Genomic DNA, 25,469 nt, shown 5'->3' on the forward strand with positions numbered 1-25,469 from the left:
AATCCTAAACTCAGAATTTTGAGCACAGGAACTAATGGTCGGGAGCGAATATTTTAGGCGATACGAGGTCGTGAACGAGCAGTGCATGTGATGCACAAGTTCGTAAACTGCTTACGTCTCATTACAAACAACTGCCTGTCACATCGATGCTGGCAGAGCTACAACGAAAAGCAACACACTGTCATCTATGATGTGTCCAAGGTAGAGTTTACCGATGCTTACAGTTTGTTTGGGGTTGTCGAATACGAGGCATTACTCGTTAAAGGAACTTTCTGATATGCATTTAATCTATCGTGCTACAGGCTTACGTGCCGGGAAATCCTAATCAATGTACAGAGAGTAGTTGCAAGACAGTCGTCACCCTAATTCGAGGAAATTCTAAGCAATTGTCAGTTTCCTCGTGAGAAGAGCTCTTCAAAGAAATACTGGTGGATCGGCGATTACACCCGTATCATAATCACTGTGTGAAACAAATGATGCCAAATAATTCGAACCCAAAGATCACTTCTGTCAAAGGATTATCTAGTGCAGTTCTGCAATGCTGAACTTACTCCAATTTTTGTTGTTTACAATCGAGGTCTCTTTCAACCGTGATAGTGTTACCAACTATTGCAATAGCAATATTTGTAGTGACGAAAGTCCATTCGCCACGCTCGTCTCAGATCATCAACAATGGCTCCAGTAATTTGAGGCCTTAAATTGAATAAGTTCAGATAATAGGATCTAATTTACTGCCTGCCAGTACGTGGTTATTCGAGATGTATTGCCACAGCTACTGTAGACTAAACCTCTTGTCATTGAGAGTACTACCATACACCATAAAATTCGATATTACTGTCCGGGAATTCATAACGACAAATACATCACTGCAATGAAAGTGTGGGTCGCGTCCCATGTCAAGCGAAATCATTGTATCTTATCCCTAAGAGGTTACATAAAATTTTCTGTGTGAAAATTGAAGAGAAAAGTAGCTTGCTTGTTTCGTTGTACAACAGACAATCGATATATTTGGAAGAGTGCGGCTGAATTTTATATGTCATCACGTGAGCGAAAGAATAATTGGATTAGGGAAGCGTATTCGTAACTCCCAGTCGGTTGAGTCACTCTGAGAATAACGTAACGGAATACAGGAACTATCCAGTTCTTCTCGGCTCGAGATCGATTTGCTTGTGGAACAGGAAACATGCTAGTATAGAAATCAAAAAAATAATGAAGTTTCCATTTAAAAAGTATTTTCGCATTAGCATACAACCATATCTATGCTTGACTGCCGGACGGACTCACAGATCAGAGTACCCCCCGGTATCGAGAAACAATTAAAGACTTTAATCAAAGGAATCAAGACACTAGCTGCTATTGGGCATTGAAATTCATCAACGGCGAAAGTTGAAAATTTGTGCCGGACCGGGACTCGAACACTGATTTTTACGTTTCTCGCGAATTGTCGCCTTGACTCATCGGCCATCCGGACATGGTCCACCGAATGAGGTGGCGCAGTGGCTAGCACATTGGACTCGCATTCGGGAGGACGACGGTTGAATCCCGCGTCCGGCCATCCTGATTTAGGTTTTTCGTGATTTCCCTAAAGCGTTCCAGGTAAATACCGGGATGGTTCCCTTGCAAGGGCACGGCCGACTTTCTTCCCCTTCATTCCCTAATCCGATGACACCGATGACCTCGCTGTCTGGTCTCTTCCCCCAAACAACCCAACCCCGGACGTGGTCCGTCACCGACTCAAATTTTCAACAAATCCACACACTACTGTCGTAGTGCTCGTGCTCATTAACCTCATTACTTGCAACAGTTCGCTGATTCCCGTAACAGATCGATCATGTTCTGCATCTGCGCGCCCGAAAGAACAAGACATCATCTATTTATCCGTGTGTGTTACCTAGCTTTCGTATTGATTACGAAGCCTTATACATAAGTACAGTACAAAAATGGTTCAAATGGCTCTGAGCACTATGGGACTTAACATCTGAGATCATCAGTCCCCTAGAACTTAGAACTACTTAAACCTAACTAACCTAAGGACATCACACACATCCATGCCCGAGGCAGGATTCGAACCTGCGACCGTGGCGGTCGCGCAGTTCCAGACTGAAGCTCCTAGAACCACTCGGCCACTCCGGCCGGCTAAGTACAGTACACATTTTTCATGAAATTATTAGTTTTCTGTCTTTTCTTAGCAATTACGTCGCTACGCCGGCTAAGTACAGTACACATTTTTCATGAAATTATTAGTTTTCTGTCTTTTCTTAGCAATTACGTCGCTACCACAAACATAAAGAATACTTTTGGGTTATTCAAACACTCGCAAGGTCATTTATAAGAAACTTCAAAACTACATTTAACAGCACAGATATAACCTCATAACACTATACAGTGTGCCGGCCGCGGTGGTCTAGCGGTTCTAGGCGCTCAGTCCGGAGCCGCGCGACTGCTACGGTCGCAGGTTCGAATCCTGCCTCGGGCATGGATGTGTGTGATGTCCTTAGGTTAGTTAGGTTTAAGTAGTTCTAAGTTCTAGGGGACTGATGACCATAGATGTTAAGTCCCATAGTGCTCAGAGCCACTATAGAGTGTCAACATTGAACTAAAGTTTCCCGCCAGATGGGTGTGACAAGTGTGGCCAACTACTCCATCTTCCTGAAATAAAACTTTCTTTACCTGTAATAAAATTTATCTCTGTGCTCCTTAAGTATAAATTAGAAATGAATTTACTTGATTTGTGAATTTACTTGATTTGTGAAAATATTGTACGTGGTAGAAAAGAATTAATAACAGATCTGAAATAAGTGCAGATCAGGACCGTAGGGCAGGAGCTCAAGTGTCTCCCACTCGAGTTAGCGTAACCTCTCCGTTTCGACATTTGAGGTATGGGGACCTGCACTATCATGAAGCAGCAGAATCTCTTGTCGCACCATCACATAACGGTAGTTTTCGAGAGACATGCTGCCCCTTACACATTCTTCAAATTCTCCGATGGATGTCTACCGGTGTTTGTCCTTCGGCAGCCAAGAAAAGACTCACACCACGTTGTTTCTGTTTGGATATTCAATTCTTTCTTCCAGCATTGGATAAGGGAATGACTTGTGTAAGTCCTTTTATTATTGTGACTAAAGCTTCAGTGTTAGCGTGTTCAAAATGGAGAAGTGAGAAGTAGTTCCTGCTGTTATAAAGTACGCTGTGTGGTCCAGAGTGTGCAGACAATACGAAAGCACAAAACTCGATAGCAGGTCCTGCGGTCTTCGATATCGCTTTTTGTGTCAGGTGTTGTGAACTGAGTGTTACCCGTCTTGCAACAGGCCCTGTGCAGACAGGTGACTGGCTGCTGCTTTAGCACTTAAGGTGCTGTGGGCGAGTTAACTCGTCACGCTCCGCCGTTCCCCATGTGCTGAAGACGTCTTTAAACGGGGCTGACGACGGCCGCCATGACGTGTTGACGCGTTCAGTTCTACACTCTCACTGCTGCGGGTGAGTTAGTTGCATATCTCGGTGAATAAACATGTTTCCGGTATTTAGTATACAACATACGTGCTTTTTTGCATGCTACCATTTGCAAAAAGCCTCGTTCGATATTATCAACCCTTTTATAAAATATGACGATTTTTATGACGACACGACGCCCAACGCGGAGGGACGGGAATGGGCACGCCTACAAGATGACTTAGACCAAATTTATAGTGGTGTGATGAATCGCAGCTAGCTCTAAAAATAGAAAAATAGAAGTTAATGCAGATGAGTAGGAAGAAGAAACCTATATGTTCGAGCACAGCATTAGTAGTGTGCTGTTTGACACAGTCAAGTCGATTAAATATCTAGGCGTAACATTGCAAAGGAATATGAAATGGAATGAGCATGTAAGGACTGTAGCAGGGAAGACGAGACGGTTTCGGTTTATTGAGAGAATTTTAGGGAAGTGTGAATCATCTGTAGAGGAGACCGCATATAGGACACTAGTGCGACCCATTGTTGAGTACTGTTCGAGAGTTTGGGATCTGCACCAGGTTGTACGAAAGGGAGACAGCGGAGCAATTCAGAGGTGGGCTGCTTAATTTGTTACATGTAGGTCCGAACAACACGAAAGTATTATGGGGATGCTTCGGGAATTCAATTGGGAATCGCTGAAGGGAAGGCGACGTTCTTTTTGAGGAGCAGTGCTAAGAAAATTTAGGAAACGGCATTTGAGGCTGACTGCAGAACGACTCTACATGAGTCAACGTTCATTTCGCGTAAGGACCATGAATATAAGATTAGAGAGATTAGGGCTCGTACAGAGGTATATACACAGTCGTTTTTCCCTGGTTCTATGTGCGGATGGAACAGGAAAGGAAATGAAATTAGAGGTACAGCGTACCCTCCGCTATGCACCGTGCGGTGGCTTGCGTAGTATGTTTGTAGATGTGGATGTAGGTGTATCTTTGCAATCTCTTAGTGGGACGGTTTACATAATTTGATGCAGCATAGTAACAATGACAAATAATGGAAAGAAATTCAGTCCTTCATTGAGTGAAGGTATCAGGATGTACGAAGTGCAAAAATCAAATTTTTTCGCCGAATAGTTTTCTCGAAATCTGATGAAGACTAAGTCATAGCTGACGGACCGCCGTCTCTGAGCACAGATAGCAGATCATTTGGCCATCAGTACAGCAACAAAACCGCGCGCAGCACCGAACGCAGACAGCACCAGTACAGCAACAAAACCGCGCGCAGCACCGAACGCAGACAGCACTTCTGTAGCAGCGGGAGGGTAATTGCTTACCTGAGCGGCAGCCAGGGCGCGTGCTCGGGCAGGTAGGCGGAGGGTGGAGGCTGGGGCTGCGGGCGCGCGCCGTACCGGCCGGCGGGGAAGCGCACGTAGCGGCGTAGGCGGCGCTCGGCGCTCACGTTGGGAGCGGACAGCTGCGCGGGCCACGCCGGGGTTCGCAGCGGGGCCGCCGCCTGTGCCGCAGACAGCGCCACCAGCACCAGCAGCGCCGCGACGCACGCCGCTGCGCTGGCCCCGCGGCTCCTGTGGGCAAAAAACACTCCATTCACTAATCGTTTCGCGATGGGCAAACCAATAACGAATAGTCCCCGTAGTCGGACATCGAGGCTTAGTTACAGAATGTCCTCACTCGTAGATTCATTCGAGGAGTGGAAACCAAAATCTTTCCACGTGCCAAATCTGACATTTGTCAGGAGAATGAGAAAACACTTTGTCTCTATTTGTGCATAACTGATTTGGATCCAAAAAACTAAGAAGGTAATCTGATCCTACAGAAGTTTGCTTCTTAATGGCTAATGGCTCTGAGCACTATGGGACTCAACTGCTGAGGTCATTAGTCCCCTAGAACTTAGAACTAGTTAAACCGAACTAACCTAAGGACATCACAAACATCCATGCCCGAGGCAGGATTCGAACCTGCGACCGTAGCGGTCTTGCGGTTCCAGACTGCAGCGCCTTTAACCGCACGGCCACTTCGGCCGGCGCTTCTTAATGGATCGCCGCTAAAAATAATGATACAAATCAGAAAATAAATACTTTATTAAAAACATTCTAATTACGATACCGTGAAACTGACTGGTTCTAAGTGCCAATAAGAAAAATTATACAAATTGATTCTTGCAGAGATAAAAACATTCTAATTACGATACCGTGAAACTGACTGGTTCTAAGTGCCAATAAGAAAAATTATACAAATTGATTCTTGCAGAGAAGAAAACAGGAACCACGCACTGTTACTTATGCTATTTATTTACACAAATAGCGACATTATCGGTTTCAAACCCAGAGGATCATCTTCAGACGGCTGTTCATGTACATACTGCATCTGTTGTTGATTAAATTAGTTCTTGAAATTTTTTTCCTCAGCAACTAACGTAAATAGCAACAACCCCAAACATATTATAAAACTGGAGGTATGTATGTATGTTCCACAGCTCCTAAAACAATGTACCGAATTAAATCAAACTTCGTGCTATTATCGCTTACTGTCTGGAAATCATTGGTGTAGGCCATGAAACACTTACCTATAAAAGGCGTCGGGGCGGGGACGAAAAAGCAGTGTAACCCACGACGTGCGAATACCCATACTTAAGTCATCCAGTATTTGAGAATGATAGGGCCTGGAGATTTGCAACAAACTTTACACGTAATTTTAAACCTTTACGAAACTTTTTCGTGCTGACGATCCCCATAAAATGATGAAAGAAAAAAAGTTTATCGTTTAATATATTTTAGCTGTTTATGTAGTAAAACCGCCGAATGAAGCACGACGAATCAATTTATTACTTATTTACTACAAACTATACTAACGACAAATTCTGCAGATAGTATTCACATATACCACTGATAGGTAAGAAAAATTGTATGTTTGTACGACGCATGGTTCCGAAGATATGATGTCATACACAGTGAAATGCGTGAAAAACTGCCACATCATGCAAGACGTTTAAATTTATTACTTCGATGATTCAAAGTCTATTCACAACACTTTTCGCAGACACTATTCACATCTGCTCCAGTATATGCTTACAGAAGCACATCTTTGTACGACACATTGTTAATGAGAGATGACGTCATAAACATTGAGTTCCGTGAATATCAAACCGCAGGGCGAAATTCGATAGACATACACGCGAAACATGCGTATAAATACGTGTGATATATGTTAACTACGTGTGACACATATTTGATATGTGCTTACACGGACAGCGTCACGGGTAAAAGCTTATCCTCATCCCCTGGAACGATTTCAACCAAATTTGATACACATATTAGTTACAATCTGGAAACACAGTCTCCTGTTGGGATGAGCGTGATGACGCGGGGATAGTAGGGGGAGGAGTAGATTGACAGAAGGACTGGTTGAGGGAAATGCACAAAAAGAGTGGAGAGAAGGAGACAGACAGAGAAAGGAAAGAAGAAAAGACGGACAGAGATAGGGGTAGAAAGAGATAGGAAAAGAGAGGGAGGGGGGGGGAGGAGATGGACTAATAGAAGACTGAAGTAAATACTACCCGGGCAATGCCGGTTAGCCGGCCGGTGTGACCGAGAGGTTCTAGGCGCTTCAGTCTGGAGCCGCGCGACCGCTACGGTAGCAGGTTCGAATCCTGTCTCGGGCATGGATGTGTGCGATGACCTTAAGTTAGTTATGTTTAAGTATTTCTAAGTTCTAGAGGACTGATGATCTCAGATGTTAAGTCCCATAGTGCTCAGAGCCATTTGAACCTTTTTTTTTTTTTTTAATGCCGGGCACACAGCTAGCGTAATATAATCGTGAACAGCCATCTGAAGATCAACCGGCAACGACCGTATTTCTGTAAGTATACTGTAGCTGGTTGTGGTTTTCTTCTTTACAAGAGTGAACTTGTATTTTGTACAGATCCACGACCTCAAAGATTTTAGTTTTCGGCAGAAAAGAGCAAGAAAGTTTTTGGTCTAACCCAAGTACCATTAATACTGAGGTTTTGCGTCTTATTCGTGATAATACAAGCACAGATGTATGGCAACATGTTTTTAACTAATGAAACTGTAATCAACAAAAACCATTTCTCCTATTTTTTAAATTTTGGAACTCTAGAGGGAAGCACAGCTTGGCACAAAGACCATGCCCCATCTACTAACGCATGTTTGTAAGACTTTCTCCATCGTTCGGTACCTGAATCCAGTCTAGAAACATGAAACAGAGTACGCAGAACACAACAGAACTGAAAAATGGCATTTAGAACGTTTTCCATTTCCACTCTTTCTTTGTTGTGCACATAACGCAGTTTGGTCGTGGTCGTGGCAGGGAAGAAATTGGCTGTAATTATCAGAACGAAGCCTACCATCATAGAGTTGACAGTTCTTTAAAAAAAAAAAAACAAAGGGGTGTGAAATCCTATGGGACTCAACTGATAAGGTCATAAGGTCATCAGTCCTCGAACCTCGTCCGGGAACAGCCGACAATTCTTTTCCACCCAGACTGACGCAAGTTCCCGAGAACCAAACGCCAGTCGTATACTTGGTATGCGATGCATTTCATGCGCTACTCGATAACCACAGCCACTCCAGACGTATAGGACTTTCTGTTATATCCTAGCCAGTAATGCCAACCGAGCCCGCTGCCAAAAGGTTGGCAGCATCAAAGTCCGGACGCCGTCCGCATAAGCAGCGCCAGCGATACAGGAAATCGCCGCAAGTCTGCGCGCGCCACCGCTGGCTTCTGGCTTCTTAAGCGCTGGAGTCGCGAGCGCTAGGACAGTTCTGTATTCGCCGCTCAGTGGTATACTCGCCACCGATTTGTGTACTGGCTAGTCAGTTGTGTGTTCATCGCAGCAGAGTTGTTGTTTGTCGTCAGCCGACGCTGACCTAGCCGCTCCGACTCGAACTAGACAGATTTCTGTAGACACGGAGTTCACTACTGTGTTTCTGTATCTTCGTTAATAAAGATAAGTACCGACTTTTATTTAATCAGAGTATTTGGGATTTCATCTTTCTGTTCACTGTTCCAGCGGACCGGTCGGCCCGCTATTAAAAGTGTGGCGGTGACTTCGTAAGCCGTTTCTACAGCGAAGTTTTTGTCGCTACGAACGCCGCCACAAAACTTTCAATCTTATCTGCAACAGTAACACTGGATCATGTAACAGATGTGATACGCTGAGCGATTATAAAAGTTTTTAATCATCTCTCTTGGTTTGAATTGACGGGGGATACAAGTTGGAATTCAACGACGGCCGACATCGCTGTTTGAGTGTTAATATTCTTTACTGGAACAGAAAGAATATCCTAATCCCGAAGATTCCATTCAAACATAAAGAAATATAATTTCAAGAATTAAAGTAAAAAAGAACAGAGTGAAGAAATACAACGTTGAAGAATATAGCGTAGGAAGCTAGTCACGTAAGGCACTTTTGGAGAGAGACAGATGATGGGAGGCCTAAACAATAAAAGAAAAAGGCATTTGGATGCAGAGTAGAGAACCTTTGTTCGATTCCCTAATGCGTTCTTAAGGTGTTTTTTCTTTTTTTTTTTTTTAAGAAAAGAAACAGTAAAGCACGTGACTGTAAACCGAGAGGTCGCGGGGTGCAATCTCTGTTGGAATACGGAAATTTTCAGTTACCCATTATCTATCCTTCACTTCGCAACAGTGAGAGGAGTCATCAGGAGCAACATGCGGTTCGCATTCCACGTCAAACTATAGGTCGCCTTTGCTCGGTTGGATAATTGGGATCGACTAGGGATACACAAGTCGCCGCAGCAGCGTGCAGTTGAAAGACTTGCACCCAGCCATTGATGGCACACACAGTTATTTTTACTGTTGTTACCCCAAGGAGAGATCACTCTAATACTGCCTCTAATCTCGATAACGGACCCAATTGAGCGAGGTACAGTCTTCATAATTTTCTTCAGCTACGTCAATGAAGCTGAAACCACTCACTGGCGATTACATTCTTATTCTACTAAATTGTGGAGATGTTGATTGCTACGTTTCAGTCGCTGTACTAAATAGTTCCAGTCATTTTCTATGGGTTTAAAATCGGACGAACTAGCGGACCAGTCAACGTGCGAATTGTGCCTTAGCGCACGTTAAACAAGGAACGTGTGTGTGCAGCCCTATGAAGATGGATATAGTCATCTTGGAAGACGTGTGTCCACAGAAAACTCATCATATAAATTCAGAAGAAAGGGAAAAATTTCGTCGCTGAGAATGCTGAAATTAACATCTCGGTTCATGTTCATGTTAACCAGAATGAGTGGGCCTAAGTCACGGTACGAAAAGCGCTCTCAAAATATTACAGGACCACTTCCGGCTTAAACTACACGCTCTTCGCACCACTGGTTAATTGCCACATTTGGAAGTCGGCGCCTTGCACCGTTTAAAAAGAGGCATATTGGCAACTCGTTGGCCCACACTACTCGCCTCTCTCTACTACACGTTTCCTGTGTTGTTTGGTCCAGCTTTATGTGGCGTATGAGGAGTGGCATTTTGCGAGATAGCTGACTCCAAATATCCATCGCATGCAGTTCCTTCGGGATGTTCGTCGGATACTGATTGAGGTGGACCTACATTCACTGACAGTGTTAATTCCCGCCGGATTTTTAACCGACTGTCATTGACAAGGCGTGACACTCGTCGCCGGTCCTTGATGGTTAGGAATTTAGTTGCGCCCTACCAAAACTACGGTTTGGTAGTTTTCGTACACTACATAAATGACGTAGTAAATTGTAGGTTTACGGCAGTATTAGTAGCATTGGTAGGGAAAGAAACATAAACGAATGTGTGAAAGAGAAACTCTGAAACGACGACTTCTCTCTCTATTTTTTATCCGTTTTGCACGTAATTAGAAGCGCACATCGTTGAGTGTCAGTCCATTGTGTATTTTATATCCTTAGAAATATGAATTGCATTTTCTAAGTAATAAAGGTTAGTTGCGTTTTTATGTAACTAAAGCAATTACTTTTGGTGCAAATACATTTTACATGCACAAACATTAAAACCTTTATAATTATTGTTATTTTGTACTCAACGGAACGTTCTTCATCATAATCAAAGGCAAGAGTTTCCTGTTATTACCGACCAGTGCTAAAGTTGGTTTATATAAAGTCGACGAAGTATTGGAGAGATGTTTGATACGCTTTTATTTAGATTTTTTAAATTTTATGTCTTTTTTTAGAAAATTGCATTTTCTAGCGTTACATGAAAATTCATAATTTTGGATTGCCTTCTTATATATATATATTTTTTTGCTGCAACATACCTCTTTTTCACACTACAAATCAACAATTTTGGAAAAAAACATGAATTAAACATTGACAGTTTTAGTTTTGCTACATATACTGTTTATTTTTAAGTAACAGAGTAACAGACAGGTGGATAACTATGTAGAGAAAAATGTCCCGTAGGTTACGCGGCACATCATAAATCCTCACTCAGTTTCTAGCTGGTTCACTGCTTCCAATTTCTAGGGGAATCCTGTAACATATTGGTCACATACGCAAACAAAGCGATGGAAATGAGATAACGCCCGACAGGTGTGGAACACAATGTACAGGTAACCCGGGTAGGATCTTAATTGACCAAGTCTACTGGGAAAACTACCAAACTCTACGATAGTCTACGATAGCCTACGGTAGTTTTACAACTCTAGTAAGGAACACTTTACGACCACAGTTCATGCATCTTGCTACAAGGCTACGAGTTGTACACCTGTTTTTGTAGATACGTTTGACACTCCTTGTTGATATACCAACAAAACTGGCAGCTTCATTCACTATGCGGTAACGGGCAGGTCCAAACACTGCGCCCCATTATTTTAACATTTTTCGGGCGTGCATCGGGAATATTTTAAATTCATGTTCCGATGTTTCGGCAGACAAGCTTTCAGCCATTCACACTGTGGAATAAACGCTCATGTGTCAGAGATTACACTGTTAATAACAAGAGCGTCAGTCATAGATTAAACTCGATGGGTGTAAGAGTAAAGCAAAGCAAGCGCAGAATCAGTGAACCTACAATGCTTACGAAGTGTACTGTTGGTAATTTTGGATGGCATGAAGACTTAGGAAACTTCCTTCAAGAGCACAGAGGTGAAATGTGGAGTTTCCATAATTTGACGAGCAGGAAAACCTCGTCTCGTTTGAGCAGGTTCCATGATCACCGAATCCCAGTAGGATGCATGACCGAAACATGATGGAATATTCGATCCGATTGGAAAACTTCAAGAAACACTATACCTTCACTTAGACACAACTCCACATCGAACCATCTTACTGCATTGGTTCCACACAGTCGACTGGCACAGCCACACCGCTTCAATGTCATCATTTAAGTCAACGGTGGAGGGTCATATGACCACTTGGTAACAGATCCACGCCAACTACAGTGCTCTAAATCGAACGTTGCGCTCTTTTAAGGATGTGCGTAATATTTTTTCCATTGCGTTTTCATCCTAGAAAATATGTTCTACTGGAACAGCCTCGAGTATATCTCGTCCAGCAAGTCTTCGACAGTGAGCACTGAAGGCGCTTTTGTATGTAGACACAGAAATGGCGCATCTCTAAGCGCCCAAGCGTATGCCACGATCCGTCCTGGCTTTGGTTTATTTGGTTTACGGTATAAGATGTCACCAGTGTTTTCTGTATGGGTTTTTCCTTTCTTCCGCGAAAGTTTATAAGTGGTCGCTAGGTGACTGTGTGATACGATTACTTAGATAATGTGGACAAAGATGATATTCGTTTAGCGCACAGATGAAGTTCCTGTGTATGTTTTTTTTTTTAATGCCTGCAAGATGGACTGTTATACCTAGATTAACTGATTAAGATGTTCTGCCCCTTGTAATGGTTTATGAAAACAGTGTATACGAATTTCTTCATTTGCTGTCGAAGTGAGTGTGACCACTTGTCAAGTCTAAATAAGCACCTTCTGCAGCGCGGTCCGCTACGAGGCGTGCGGGAAGAGTGTCAGAGAGGTTCTGGAGGGTACTGACAGCGATATGGAACCATACCGACCCCAGGACCGTGGCCACCTGCACTACGTTTCTCGGCTGAGGTTCCATGGCGTGAACAGCTCTATCGAGGTGCCCCCACAGATTCTGGACTGGGTTTAAATCCAGAAGTTTGGTGGCCAAGAGAGTACGGTAAACTCATCCAGGTGCTCTTCGAACTACGTACGTACACTGCGAGCTGTGTGACGCATTGTATTGTCCTGCTCGTAAATGCCACCGAGCCGAGGAAAAACGAACTGCATGTAAGTGTGGACGTGGTCCCCAAGAATACATTAATATTGTCGCAGAAGAAGCTGAGTAGCACAGTCACTGTAGTGTAGTGGTTATGGTACTAGACTGGTCGGCGGCACGATAGCTCAGCGTGTTCGGTCAGAGAGCTGGTTGGCCTCTCTAATAAAAAACTGAGTGAAAGGATCAACAACGAACTTGAACGGATGTCATGTGACGTCCGCAACGACCACACAAAAACAAAAAAACAAACTGTTCTATGGGGGATCGTGAGTTCAAAGCTGACCTGAACTGCAACATTTTAATTTCTATTTTCGGTTCGAGTACATTCTAGAAGTATCCAGAAAGGTCAAGAATCATTGTCTGGAATGTCCTGTATCTGTATATATACTGTATGTGTTCTGGCCGGAGGCAGTTCTCTCCGCGCTCTTGTATGTGCAAGTGCTGAATAAATCTTCGTTAAGTGAAGTTAGTGTTCGTCATTCATCTAATTGCACCGTCTTCTACGTGACAATCTTACTGTTGATCCATAGTGTCTTCCAGAATGACGAGATCACCCAGGGAATGCCACGAAATCATTCCCCAGACTATGACTCTCCCTCCTCCGGCCTGGACCGTTCAGACGATCTTTGCAGGGTGTTTGCTTTCAGACATTTCACGTCGATGGAGCATAAAACGTGATCCATCTGAAAAGGCCACAAATTTAAGCTTCGTCGCCGACGAGCAGTTGTCAGCATGGGTGCATGAACCAGGTGCCTCGTGCGGAGGCCCATATACAGCAACATTCGCTGTATGATCATTCAGTAGTCACTGATGGTAGCCCCCTATTTCATCTGGGTGGTCAGCTGCTCAACAGTTGCACGTATATTCATCCGTAGACATCTCTTCAGCCAGCCATTTTACCATGCGCGGTATACTTTAACGACGGTGGCTCGCAGATAGTCCATATACTTAGCCGTTTCGGTAATGCTTCCACCCTTGGCCTTCTGGGCGTCATCCAAATCTCTCCGTTTCCGCATGACTAGTGCTGTCTGTGAATTATTATTACAAATTGACGTCGAACATAGGCGGTGGTCACGTTAATGCGAATGCACCGTGTAGTTTCATCTGACTGAATAGAAAGTGAAAATATTTTTTTCCAAAGAATTTATGTCATTCTACCTGAAGATAGGCTCAATTAGTGAATCTCATTTAATACGAGACAACTGGTTTGCTTCGAATTTCCTGAAGGAATAATGGGGGTAACGATTATACGAAAAAATTTTAATGCTGAAAATTTTCTACGCGATGTCATCAGAAAAAGTAATGAAACAAAACACGGCTTGAAAAGTAGTTTCCCACTAACGTTAATATAGTTAGAGTAACAACAACAAACAGAAAAATCTACGTGAGGACATACTTACTGTACATTACAAAAAAAAGTCAGGCAAGTGCAAGTAGTACTCACACTCTCAGGTGTCCGTACAAACTTAACTATATAAGTAGATAGTTCATCCATAGGTTTTGATGAGTGGATTTGCAAATATCGAAATATGTGACATAAATGGCCGTATCTTTTGATTGCATTGACTTACAAGCTTAATATTTTGTACCACCAACCAGCCGTAGACATTAGTATTTAACATAAATGTCAACTGTATACCGATATTCTTTCCTGAGAAGAAGGAGTCTTAACACGCGGACAGACAGACGGACAACAAAGGGTTTCGTTTTTACCGATTGAAGTACAGAATCCTAAAAGTCATGAAGAGAGGTAATATATTAGCGCAAGACTTGACCTCTCACCTTGCATTGTGCACTGTGGCCTTTTTCACGCTTTATCAACCCAAAAAACTTGTAATTTCTCGACGTTTTAATACATCTGCCGGTAAATAAAAACTGTCATTTCTGTTAGCACAGTATTCTAGAACCACTAAATTTTTCCCAAAGATTTGTCACACAGTTTCGTAATACTGTACTTGCAGTATGGGCAGGATGTAACATTCTCAGACCATTGAGTGGGGTATAGAAGTCGCAATCCAGGCATTAATGAAGGGAAACTCAGGTACATTAAGTTACAAAATACTGTTGGTACCAGCTGAAGTAAAAGCACATAATATATCAAATGTGTGTACGTTACTAACCTCCGTTTTTTACGTACCGATGGTCCTCCTGTTTCAGTAATACACCCACCCTTCAACACTGCACTATAGAGGTAATCAATAGCGAACAGTAATTGAGGTATTCAGTACTAAGCTCTGCGGGAATGCAGATTGGCTCGCCGTTCTCACCACTTGACTTCGCCCTAAATCCCGTCGCTGCCACGGGTAACGAGTCATCGGACTGCTTACGCAACATCGTGGTATGCGAAGAGGCGAAGTGGCTTCTGCTTACGGAGACGCGTGGATGGCGCGTGGGACGATCCTCATTCACTGGAGCTCTATGAGTATTCATTATCTGAGCGTGCTACTGCCAACTTCGACACGAAGGTAAGGGATTCAACGTTTCAATTTGGGATTTACCGGAATCTGTGCTGCATCGAGCTACTAACAGGACAGAACTTCTACAATCACAGTGAAGGTAACAATTGTCGTAGCGCGGTTCCAAAGCGTAAGTCAGGATTGCACTAGCTTTCAAAACGAAGGAAGTTGTTTAAATACGACTAGGACAGTATCGTCAACTAGTACTGTAGCTACGGTCGCCTCTTGGCTGTCGGAACAGATGTCAGATTGCTATTAATTCCATAGAACTTATTAAACAGTAAGAAGATGCACAATAGTAGCTTAAAATGTCCGCAGTTTCAGTAAAGTTAGCTCTACGCATGTAAGCAGATGGCACATGTTCCATTAACAGGACGATACCACAAGGTGAGAAGACATTGGACGCTAGAACAGCTTACGAGGAAGAAATTCGGAAACAACCTATTTTGTTGTGTTCCGATTCACGAATAATTTCGAAGCTTGGAAACGTGTGAGTTTACATAGGGGGAGAGGCGTAGAACAAGTTATAATAGCAGCTTTGTTCGTAGAATATCCTATGCCATGGTGGGATGGTATTATACGACTCAGCATGAGGAGACCAATTGTTTTCCACGGAATGTTAATGGATTTTTAACATTGCAATAGTAAGTGGATGCTATCCTTGGAGGTGTTGTTTGGTTATGCTGGTGGTACTGGCGTTTCTCACCCATGTTACTCAGTGGAAGACAAGCTATGATCTGAGGGCATCACTTGAGTGCCGATGGCAGTGTACTCTTCACACTTGAATCCTGCAATTAATGGGAGATGTGGTGCTATTAAATCAGCATATCTCAATTTGAGCAGAGGAAGTCTTTACTAACATCACGTTGTTGTTATAGTCTTAGTGCAAAGACCTGTTTGAATCAGCTCTCCACGCTAGTATACAGGGTGAAAAGTATTTAAACCGGCAAACTCTGGGAGGCTGTAGGGGACATCAAAAGAAATATTTTTCCCTAACGTCATTTTTTCCTATGAGTGAGTAATATTTAACCCGGTAGAGGAAGATTTCTCTGGTGCCAAACTAACTAAACCAACAAACACTCTTCCATTTTTTATGACCAACAGGCAACACATTAACACAACCCAATTTCAATTACAGTAGATTTACAAAAATGCCTCCATTGACACGTAAACAAAGGTTAAACCGTCGGATCACGTTCTGTCTGACACAGGCAAAAACCCCAGGAGTATCCTGAATTGTTCCTGCTGCTGCTACTAACCGAGCAACCAGATCCTCTTCTGGTGCAACAGGAGTTGCATAAACAAGGTTGTCCATCTCTCCCCACACAAACAAGTCCAGAGGGGAAATATCTGGGGATCGAGCAGGCCATGCTACAGGACCACCTCTGCCAATCCACGTTTCTGGGAACCGTCGGTCCTGGAATCGACGCACACGACGACTGAAATGTGCCGGCGCCCCGTCATGTTGGAACCACATGCGTTGTCTTGTAGCGAGCAGGACGTCTTCCAGCAATTCTGGCAATGCTCTGGCGAGAAAATTTTAATAGGGCCTGCCATTTAATGGCCTAGGTAGCAGATACGGCCTAATTAAACAGTCCTCAACAACACCGACCTGCACATTAACGAAGAACCCCACTTGATGAGCGCTAGTAACTGTGGCATGTGGGTTATCCTCACTCCAAACATGCGAATTGTGCATTTTGAACACTCCATCACGCCCGAACGTTGCTTCATCGGTAAATAACACAGAGGATGGAAATGTAGGATACATTTCACACTATTCCAGGTACCACCGCGAAAACTGTGCTCTGGGTGGATAATCAACTGGTTCCAGGTTCTGAACACGCTGTTAGTGAAATGAACGTAAAAATTGCTCTCTAAGGACTGTTCTTACATTCGTCTGATTCATCCCCATGTTACTTGCAATTGCACGAGTGCTGATTGAAGGATCCCGCTCCACATGCTGCAAGACAGCTTCCTCAAATTGCAGCGTTCTTACCGTGCGACGGCGTCCCTGTCCAGGTAATCTGCTAAATGACCCGGTCTCACGCAGACGTTGGTACACAGCAGCAAAGGTCGTATGATGCGGGAAACGGCGATTAGGATATTGTTGTTGATAAACCCGCTGTGCAGCTCGTCCGTTTTGTGCGCTACGTAGTATGCACCAACCATATCAGTGTACTCACTCCAGGTGTATCGCTCCATTAGTGAACACAGACAATGCACTACTACACTGGTGGACAGCAGTTGCCTACAACTGAAGAGCGTAATACGCCCTCTAACAACTGAAGGTCGTAATACGACCAATAACAACTGAAGAGCGTAATACGGCCTCCACCGGTTTAAATAATCCTCATAGGAAAATTAGGGGAAAATATTTGTTTTGATGTCAGCTACAACCTTCCAGAGTTTGTCTATTTAAATACCTTTCACACTGTATATTGTGCAAGCCTCCCACATTCTGCACAACTACTGCAGCTTACATCCATTCCGATGTACCTGCTTATCAACATCTTAACAGTTATATACCGCAGATGCTAAACAATGCTGGCATATGGCATGTACCCCGTGTGTGACAGAATTTTGCCGTAACAATGTGCCAAATCCCGTAAGATAAGGTAAGGTAAATCCGACATCAACCAAAGGATTTGTTTGAACACCACGGTATTTTACTAGGTTTGATGCTTTCGGAAGTGGTACGTACTAGCCTCCCTGCAACATTTGAGATGACTTAAACAGCTGCATACGGTTTCAAGTCGACTTGACACTACGGTACCACTAGGTACTTTACTTATTTAGGTATAATTGCCACAGCTTAATGAAACGTTAAAAATCCTTTCGTCGATTCAGTATTTAACCCTGAGTATTTCGATCTGAAGTTTGTAACTTACTTATTCGTCATGCTGTACTGACATCTGATTGTTTTGACCAAAGGTCATACAAACGTCGAATATTTGATTTATATCGTTTCAAGTGTTTGAGTACTACTGGACGTGAGAGAGTTTCATTATGTGATCAAAGCACCAAGAAAAATGGATTAAATGGCTCTGAGCACTATGGGACTTAACATCTGAGGTCATCAGTCCCCTAGAACCTAGAACTACTTAAACCTAACTAACCTAAGGGCATCACACACATCCATGCCCGAGGCAGGATTCGAACCTACGACCGTAGCAGTCGCGCGGTTCCGGACTGAAGCGTCTAGAACCTCTCGGCCACCGCGGCCGGCCAAAGCACCAACAGTTATAGTGAAACGCACTATTAATAAAAAAATTAGGATGAAAAACCACAATGAAAATTATGGCTGGAAGGTATATCGATAACATATGGATGCTGCGCATGTCCACTAAGACGACCGGCAACTCTTACACACATATAATAAAACATTGCTCCGTGAAATCGATCTGTAAGTTTATAAGCATGGGCATGGTGCCCGAACACTTGCTGTGTATTGTGGATGCCATGACACAAGTCACTGCTGTTATCGATACGAAAATCATTGTCTCCTGCTGAGAAAATGATGATGATTATGATGAGTTGGGTTGAGGGGGCGCTCGACATCACGGTCATCAGCGCCCTGACGAAAAGTCAACATGAAAGCTCATGGGTGGGGACGAAGGCTGTCCCCACATTCAGAGCAGTTTATAACGAACTAAAGTCTGTCGCCCTTCCCCACCAGTCTAGGGATGAGGCCTGACAGTTCAAAAAATTTCACCATTCTGTTAACACTTGTATCGGTATCTGCGACGACGGTGGTCCTGCCGAGAAAAGTCGCGAAAAGGTTGAGGCACTGGGTCTCCATTTGGAAAAGAACCAATATCATTTCCCCATCTGGATTCAATTAAGTTTTTCTATGAATGAATCAGGATTTTTGCTTAGTGATGTCAACCGTGGGGCTACTTGAGTGAAGCGTAGCGGCTCCAAGGTCTGGGAATCTGACAACGACCATGAAAGCATTGTACTGATCGCAGCCGCTCCATACCGCATTCGAATGAATACGTCTGCGCGGAATTATCCGTCAGGGCAGGAACCGGAGCTGGTGTGCTATTTTGAAACTTGTTGCCCGATTAAAACTGCATTCCCGACCGAGAATCGACACCCAAGCCTTTTCTCTCATGACAGTGCTGCTACTAACTGAACAATCCAGGTGTCTGGATAGCTCAGTTGCTAAGAGCTTGTTATGACTCACCTTACAGCCTGTTGCTATCATCGTGACATACTTCATATATCATACTTCTAGCTGTGCAAAAATAGCAATTCTTCTTCTTGGGTGAAGGCCTTCTAGGGATCACGTTCTAATTTCAATTCTTAATCCTTTGTTGTTCTTTCCATTTCTTCCAGTATTCCTTTATTGTTTCAGATGTTTCTTTTTCCTGTCTTCAGTCTACTTTTCCACAATTTACTTTACCCTCTTACTTTCAAAACCTTCCACTTTTAAAACTTATATCCTAAACATCTCTCTTTCCAGTACATCTTGTCTCTGTTATTCCTTCCCAAGTCTTCCCTATCAATGTTGTTAACTTCTTTTCCATAAGGTATTTGAAAATTCGATTGGTGAGTCTATTGTCATCCATTCTGTAAATATGTCCCAAAATAGTAATCTCCTCTTCATTGTTGTTTGTGATTTATTTTCGATGTTCATTTCATCGTTAGTTCTTAATTACCAAATTGCTGCATTTTTTTTGAGGACCTAATATTTTTCGTCATTCTTCTTTGTAATATTTCTAGTTGTGTGTGAATTCCTAAGAGGCCAAACTGCTGAGGTCATCAGTCCCTAGACTTACACACTACTTAAACTAACTTATGCTAAGAACAACACACACACCCAATTCCCGAGGAAGGACTCGAACCTCTGGTGGGAGGGCCGCGCAATCCGTTACATGGCGCCTCAAACCACGCGGCTACTCCTCTCCGTTACTTCTAGTTTATCAGGCTTACAATTTAATGCTGGACATTATCTAGAATACAGGCATTCTGGTTTAACTACTATGTTGTAGTGTGTTATTTTGAGTTTTTTAGGTAAGCACTTTATATTTATTATTTTAGGTATTCTTACTTGTATCATAAGCTTTTTTCCATCTTGTGTATCCTTTCCTCTAAAGCAGGTTTTCCCAATCCGTTACTTGAATAGTATGCCCGAAATACTTGAATTTTTTACCTTTTGTATTTGCTCAATATCTGTTATTAAATTTTTGGAGCACTTTTTATATTTATTACAAATTTTATTATCTCTGCAGATATTCTTAAGTCTGTCATGTTGACTGTCTCTTACAAAAGAGACCGCTCCTCGTGTCAGGCTTTCAGGAAGTGTGGCAATACCATTTACAAATTCTAGGAATTTTTTTCTCAGTTGAACAAGTGGCGATATTTTGGATACTTCCAGATTTTCATTCAAAATTCTTAAAGTGTTCGCCATTACACAAGCGAGAAGAAGTGGAGATAAACCATCGCTGCCTGGCCAGCTGTATTTATTTTGAAAGGATGAGGTATTTCACCCATAAATTTTACTTTTGAGATTGTGTCTGTCGGTTCATGGATTACTTTGTCTATCAGTAGAGTCAAAAGATTTTTACAATCAATAAATGTAACAACTAAGTCTTTGGAATTTAACTATCTGTGACGTATTACTGATATCAGATTGAAAATCTGTTCTGAGCAACATCCCCCCTTTCTAAACCTACCCTGATATTCACCCAGTTGACAGTCTCTGTTAAGTAATATCGTTAAAAATATCTTATAGTCAGTTGTTGGTAATATCTCTGTATGCCTTTGGTAAAAGGGATATGCTGCTGTAATGCCAACATATTGCGTGTTACCCTTCTTGCGCGATGGGTGTATCATAGCAGTTCATTGTCATCGTGGAATTATTTTATTTAAGTTATTTTGACACACGCACGAGTAAAACATTCAAGACAAACGCCTACACATTTCAAAGGGCTCTGCGCACAGTTCAGGGACGTTACCGAAAGTGACTTGAACGATATATTCTGAAACATTCGACGGTCACAAGCATTTTCAAATATGGCGCTATGGTATATTTTGCGCCCGAATAACAGATTCGTATGAGGCAGATCCAGTGATACAACACTTCTGTAATTATGGAAAGAAATTACGGAGTAATAATACGTTGAATACTGGGATCGTTGTGCCGTACTTGCGGTCATTTAAATGACACGCCGACTGATAATTTATTCCAAACTCTACGAAAACTAATGCACTATGGGACTTATCATCGGAGGTCATCAGTCCCCTGGAACTTAGAACTACTTAAACCTAACTAATGTAAGGACATCACACACATCCATGCCCGAGGCAGGATTCGAACCTGCGACCGTAGCGATCGCGCGGTTCGTAACTGAAGCGCCTACAACCACTCGGCCACACCGGAACTATTTTCAAAATCATCCAGAAAAACAAAATCTTAAAAGGAGAGAGAAAATAGCTAGAACATGCGTAAATAAGAAATATCAGAAAGATGGACAATGGTGGATAGTATCTAATGAAGTGGTGTACAGCAAACTGAAGCCATTACAGATAATATGCGAAAAAAAGAATCTATTTTTTTATCATAGCATGAGGACACCAGAAACCAGATTATCAAAAAAAAATTGTAGAGATACTTTGGAAATGGAGTAAGAAGCAGAGTGAATAAAGGAATTCTGGGAGGATATGAAAGAGTTAGAATTAACCCTGGTCGATTAGAAAAACAAGACATAAAATTTAAGGAAACTGCAAAACATAAAAATTAGATTCAAACCAAAAAGAGACATACGACAAATAATAAAAAGGGTTTTTATAGATGAGAAACGACAAAAACGATCAGAAGGAATGAAAAGATACCGGGCAATTCAGAATGAAAACCTGTTGAAGAAGATGATGAAAAACTGACTGACTGAACTGTTCCAATGAGGCTGTAGAAGGAGAGGGAGGAGAAGAAGAAGAAAAAAAAACCCGTTACCTAAATTTTGTTCTGAAGACAGAATAATGTCTTGGTGGACAACGAATTGTTAGTTAGAGGTTGGAGGATGCAGCCAAGGTCTGGTTAAACCGTTATACAATAGCTTGCTGAGAGGAGGCACTGACAGAGCTACAGTGTCGTGGTTCAATAATTGTTTCTACGATCAATTCATCTGGTAGGGAAAGAAGGTGAAAACATGCAAACATGTGACAAATAGTGTGTCCTCGATTATTTTTGTAGCCCCTTTTTACCTCCTCGTATAGCTTAAGGTACAACTAATATTTTAAGGCGAAAGGATGGGGTCCGACAAGGCCGAGATATGTGAACGGGATTTGTGACCATTTGTCTGGCACAAAGATGAGCCTGTGGGTTGTTCTGGGTGATTTCTGACATCCGCATACGAAAATCTAGGGCTAGTTTCTCATTTCTGTATTATAAATGGTATTCTATGGATCTGAGCTTTTTCGTTTACGAGGAAGTGCAACATAACATTCTTGGTGATTCTCTTAGAATACTATCAAGATGCAACAGTACCATTCCATCAGACAGAAAACTGAGGCGGCCTCAACCTGTCACTGACTATGTAGGCTGCTATGACAATGAAAAAAGAAACGGCTAAAACCAGATAAAAAATTCACAGCCACACGGGATTCCTATCATAGATTCATAAACACAGTGCACGCGCACACGCTGACAGGTAACCGATATTTCGAGAACGATGGATAACGTTTAACAAGCCATGTTCAATTAGAAGGTATTACAAAAAATGTCTCTCCCTTACAGGAATCGTTGACTGACGGGCGAATCACCCATGGACGGTGCACTCATTAAAACACGCGTGCTGTTTGGAGTTTCGGGTCACAGATCCGTGTTCTCGACTATGTAGCGCAGTGATGGAATGTCTTTTCCGTAGTAATTACAATAATCGAAGTAAGCCACTTGCACTGCGTTATTTACGGAGCATTGCCATCTTGACACTAATTTCTTTGCTTATAAAAGCAGTGATGATTCCATTTTTAAACAAAGAGGGTGACGCTGACATTTTTTAAAATCATGCATTTGTCATTACTATGTAGTTTCCATGCAACATATTCGTGTAGCGACGCTGTTGTAATTTGCAAAAGTTATGGTATTCTGTAATAAAATAGTAAGATTTTACTGCAAAAACGTATGAGAATTATAGAAGGTGGAACATAAATGGGATTCCATGGAAGAAGTACAACTTAGTTGTTATTAAATCTTGTTAAATAAATTTCGAGAACTTGTAGCTCAAAAAGGCTGTGCGAGAATAATGTTACCACTACTGTATATCTCTCATATTTATCAAAAGATAAGAATGATTATGACACATTCATTTATGTTTTCCCCTTGTTCAATACGCAGATAGCATAGGGTGGCTAAAGTTATTTCTGGGGCGCAATTTATGATTACATGCAGTCACAAACTTGGTCCTGTAGCTATTAGTGCATCAGATAAAGTTATGGTGATGTTAATAAGCTGTAATATATGATCTAATAGACTTTAACAAGGCAAATCACTAATCAGAGGCATAGACAAACACTTAGTTAGTGATATGGTAACATACATATGCTGCACTATGTTATAACGTTTCGCGGCGTGGGACTAGAGGGCAGCATACAGCAGTCTTCTAAATTTAGCAGGTATAACCTAAAGCGTCAACATCTTGGATCTTTAGACTGTATAATAAGCCTTTATAAATTCAATTGATCAGTGCTTTGTGGTAGCGTAAAGTGTCAGCATGAATCGCTCCAAAGTGCTAAACGTCCATCAGCTATTAGGGAAGAAGATGAGACCAACCAACGAATACTATTGTTTGTGGCTATTATTTGAGAACCTAGACAATACTGTAACTGACATTGGTAACGTAAATTACACCGAAAATGGCACGGCCCTTAGGAAGAAAATTTAAATGCGCTTACACCTATTACAGAATCTTTATGTAACAACATTATGGAGTTTTTAATATCTTGAACGTGGCTGGAGGCATCAACTGTACTCTCCGTGTAGGAAAAGGCGAATAAACAGCCGAATCAGTTGCAGTTGTGCAAGGTTTATTGAAAATCCTTTGACAGAGATGTCGACGTCTTTAAAACCTCTTCTTCAGATGGATCAATGATTAACACTTAAAATGGTTACATGTTAAAATACGGGAAAAGCAAAACCAACTCACAGACTTACAAAGGACTTTTATGGTTCAAATGGCTCTGAGCACTATGGGACTTAACATGTATGGTCATCAGTCCCCTAGAACTTAGAACTACTTAAACCTAACTAACCTAAGGACATCACACAACATCCAGTCATCAGGAGGCAGAGAAAATCCCTGACCCCGCCGGGAATCGAACCCGGGAACCCGGGCGCGGGAAGCGAGAACGCTACCGCACGACCAGAAGCTGCGGACAGGGACTTTTATACTTACTGCTTATATTATGTTGTGGAGGTATGTTAAATACGTAGTGATACGGCACAAATGAAAATCACATTCAACTCCATAATAGTAAAACGACATAATATTGTGCAGACTGTCATTAGGAAGCGCTTCAAAAATGCAACAGTAAACTGACGTCGCGTTGATATCTCTTGAGTTGAGGAAAATTTATGACGCGAGAGGGCAGTACATTTATGCGCAGAATAAGTGCGAAAAAGCTCGGGGAAGAAGAGCACTGAATTATTAAAATGTTTATATAGAAAAGTGTAAAAGTGTAAAAGTGTAAAAGACAAACATTCGATGTTTTATTTGGTTATCGTCCAAAATTTATTTATAGAAATCTATTAATTAAGGCAAATATAAAATCATCTCCTCTGATGACCAGCTCTTGCACTTCACCCCTCTCCTATCCAACCAGCTCAAATCTCGTAAATCAACTATTTCTGTCTCCGTCGATATAGAGAAAGCATACGACCGTGCTTGGCATTTCGATCTCCTCTTCAGACTCCAGACACACTCACTTCTAATTAACTATGTCCGCCTTACTGCATCCTTCCTCTCTAATCGCCAATCCTTCGTCACTATTAACAACACCAATTCCCGTACTTTCCATCCCACTGCACGAGTGCCCCAACACGGCGCCCTCTCTCCTCTCCTTTATCTCCTCTACACTGTTGATATGCGCAGACCACCCCCACCAGTCCACTTCCTTCAGTATGCTGATGACACCGCTTTCTACGCCCTTTACCGTACACTTCAGAAATCCCAAAGATCCCCCCAAATCCACCTCAGTCACTTTATCTCCTGGTGTAACCAATGGCTCCTCAAGATCGACACATCGAAAACTCAGGCAATAATTACAGGATGAAGTACCAGTACGCTCTGTTTCCATCACTTTAAA

General features: G+C 42.4%; 1 protein-coding gene and 1 long non-coding RNA gene across 2 annotated transcripts in view; both read right to left on the reverse strand.

The window, feature by feature from the left end:
* Positions 1-4,914, reverse strand: part of LOC126184287 (serine proteinase stubble) — a gene marked incomplete at its 5' end in the record, with an annotated part of 278,456 nt that extends 273,542 nt beyond the window's left edge. Inside the window, one exon of the mRNA XM_049926664.1 lies at positions 4,766-4,914. Within this exon, the coding sequence (XP_049782621.1) occupies positions 4,766-4,914 (149 nt within the window). The remainder of the gene's footprint in view (positions 1-4,765) is intronic.
* Positions 4,915-4,919: 5 nt separating this feature from the next.
* The window catches only part of LOC126184754 (uncharacterized), a 159,655-nt gene continuing 139,105 nt past the window's right edge, over positions 4,920-25,469 (reverse strand). Inside the window, exon 3 of the long non-coding RNA XR_007536874.1 lies at positions 4,920-5,014. This is a non-coding gene — a long non-coding RNA (uncharacterized LOC126184754). The remainder of the gene's footprint in view (positions 5,015-25,469) is intronic.

The sequence above is a fragment of the Schistocerca cancellata genome, chromosome 4 (assembly GCF_023864275.1).
Source record: "Schistocerca cancellata isolate TAMUIC-IGC-003103 chromosome 4, iqSchCanc2.1, whole genome shotgun sequence".
NCBI lineage: Eukaryota > Metazoa > Arthropoda > Insecta > Orthoptera > Acrididae > Schistocerca > Schistocerca cancellata.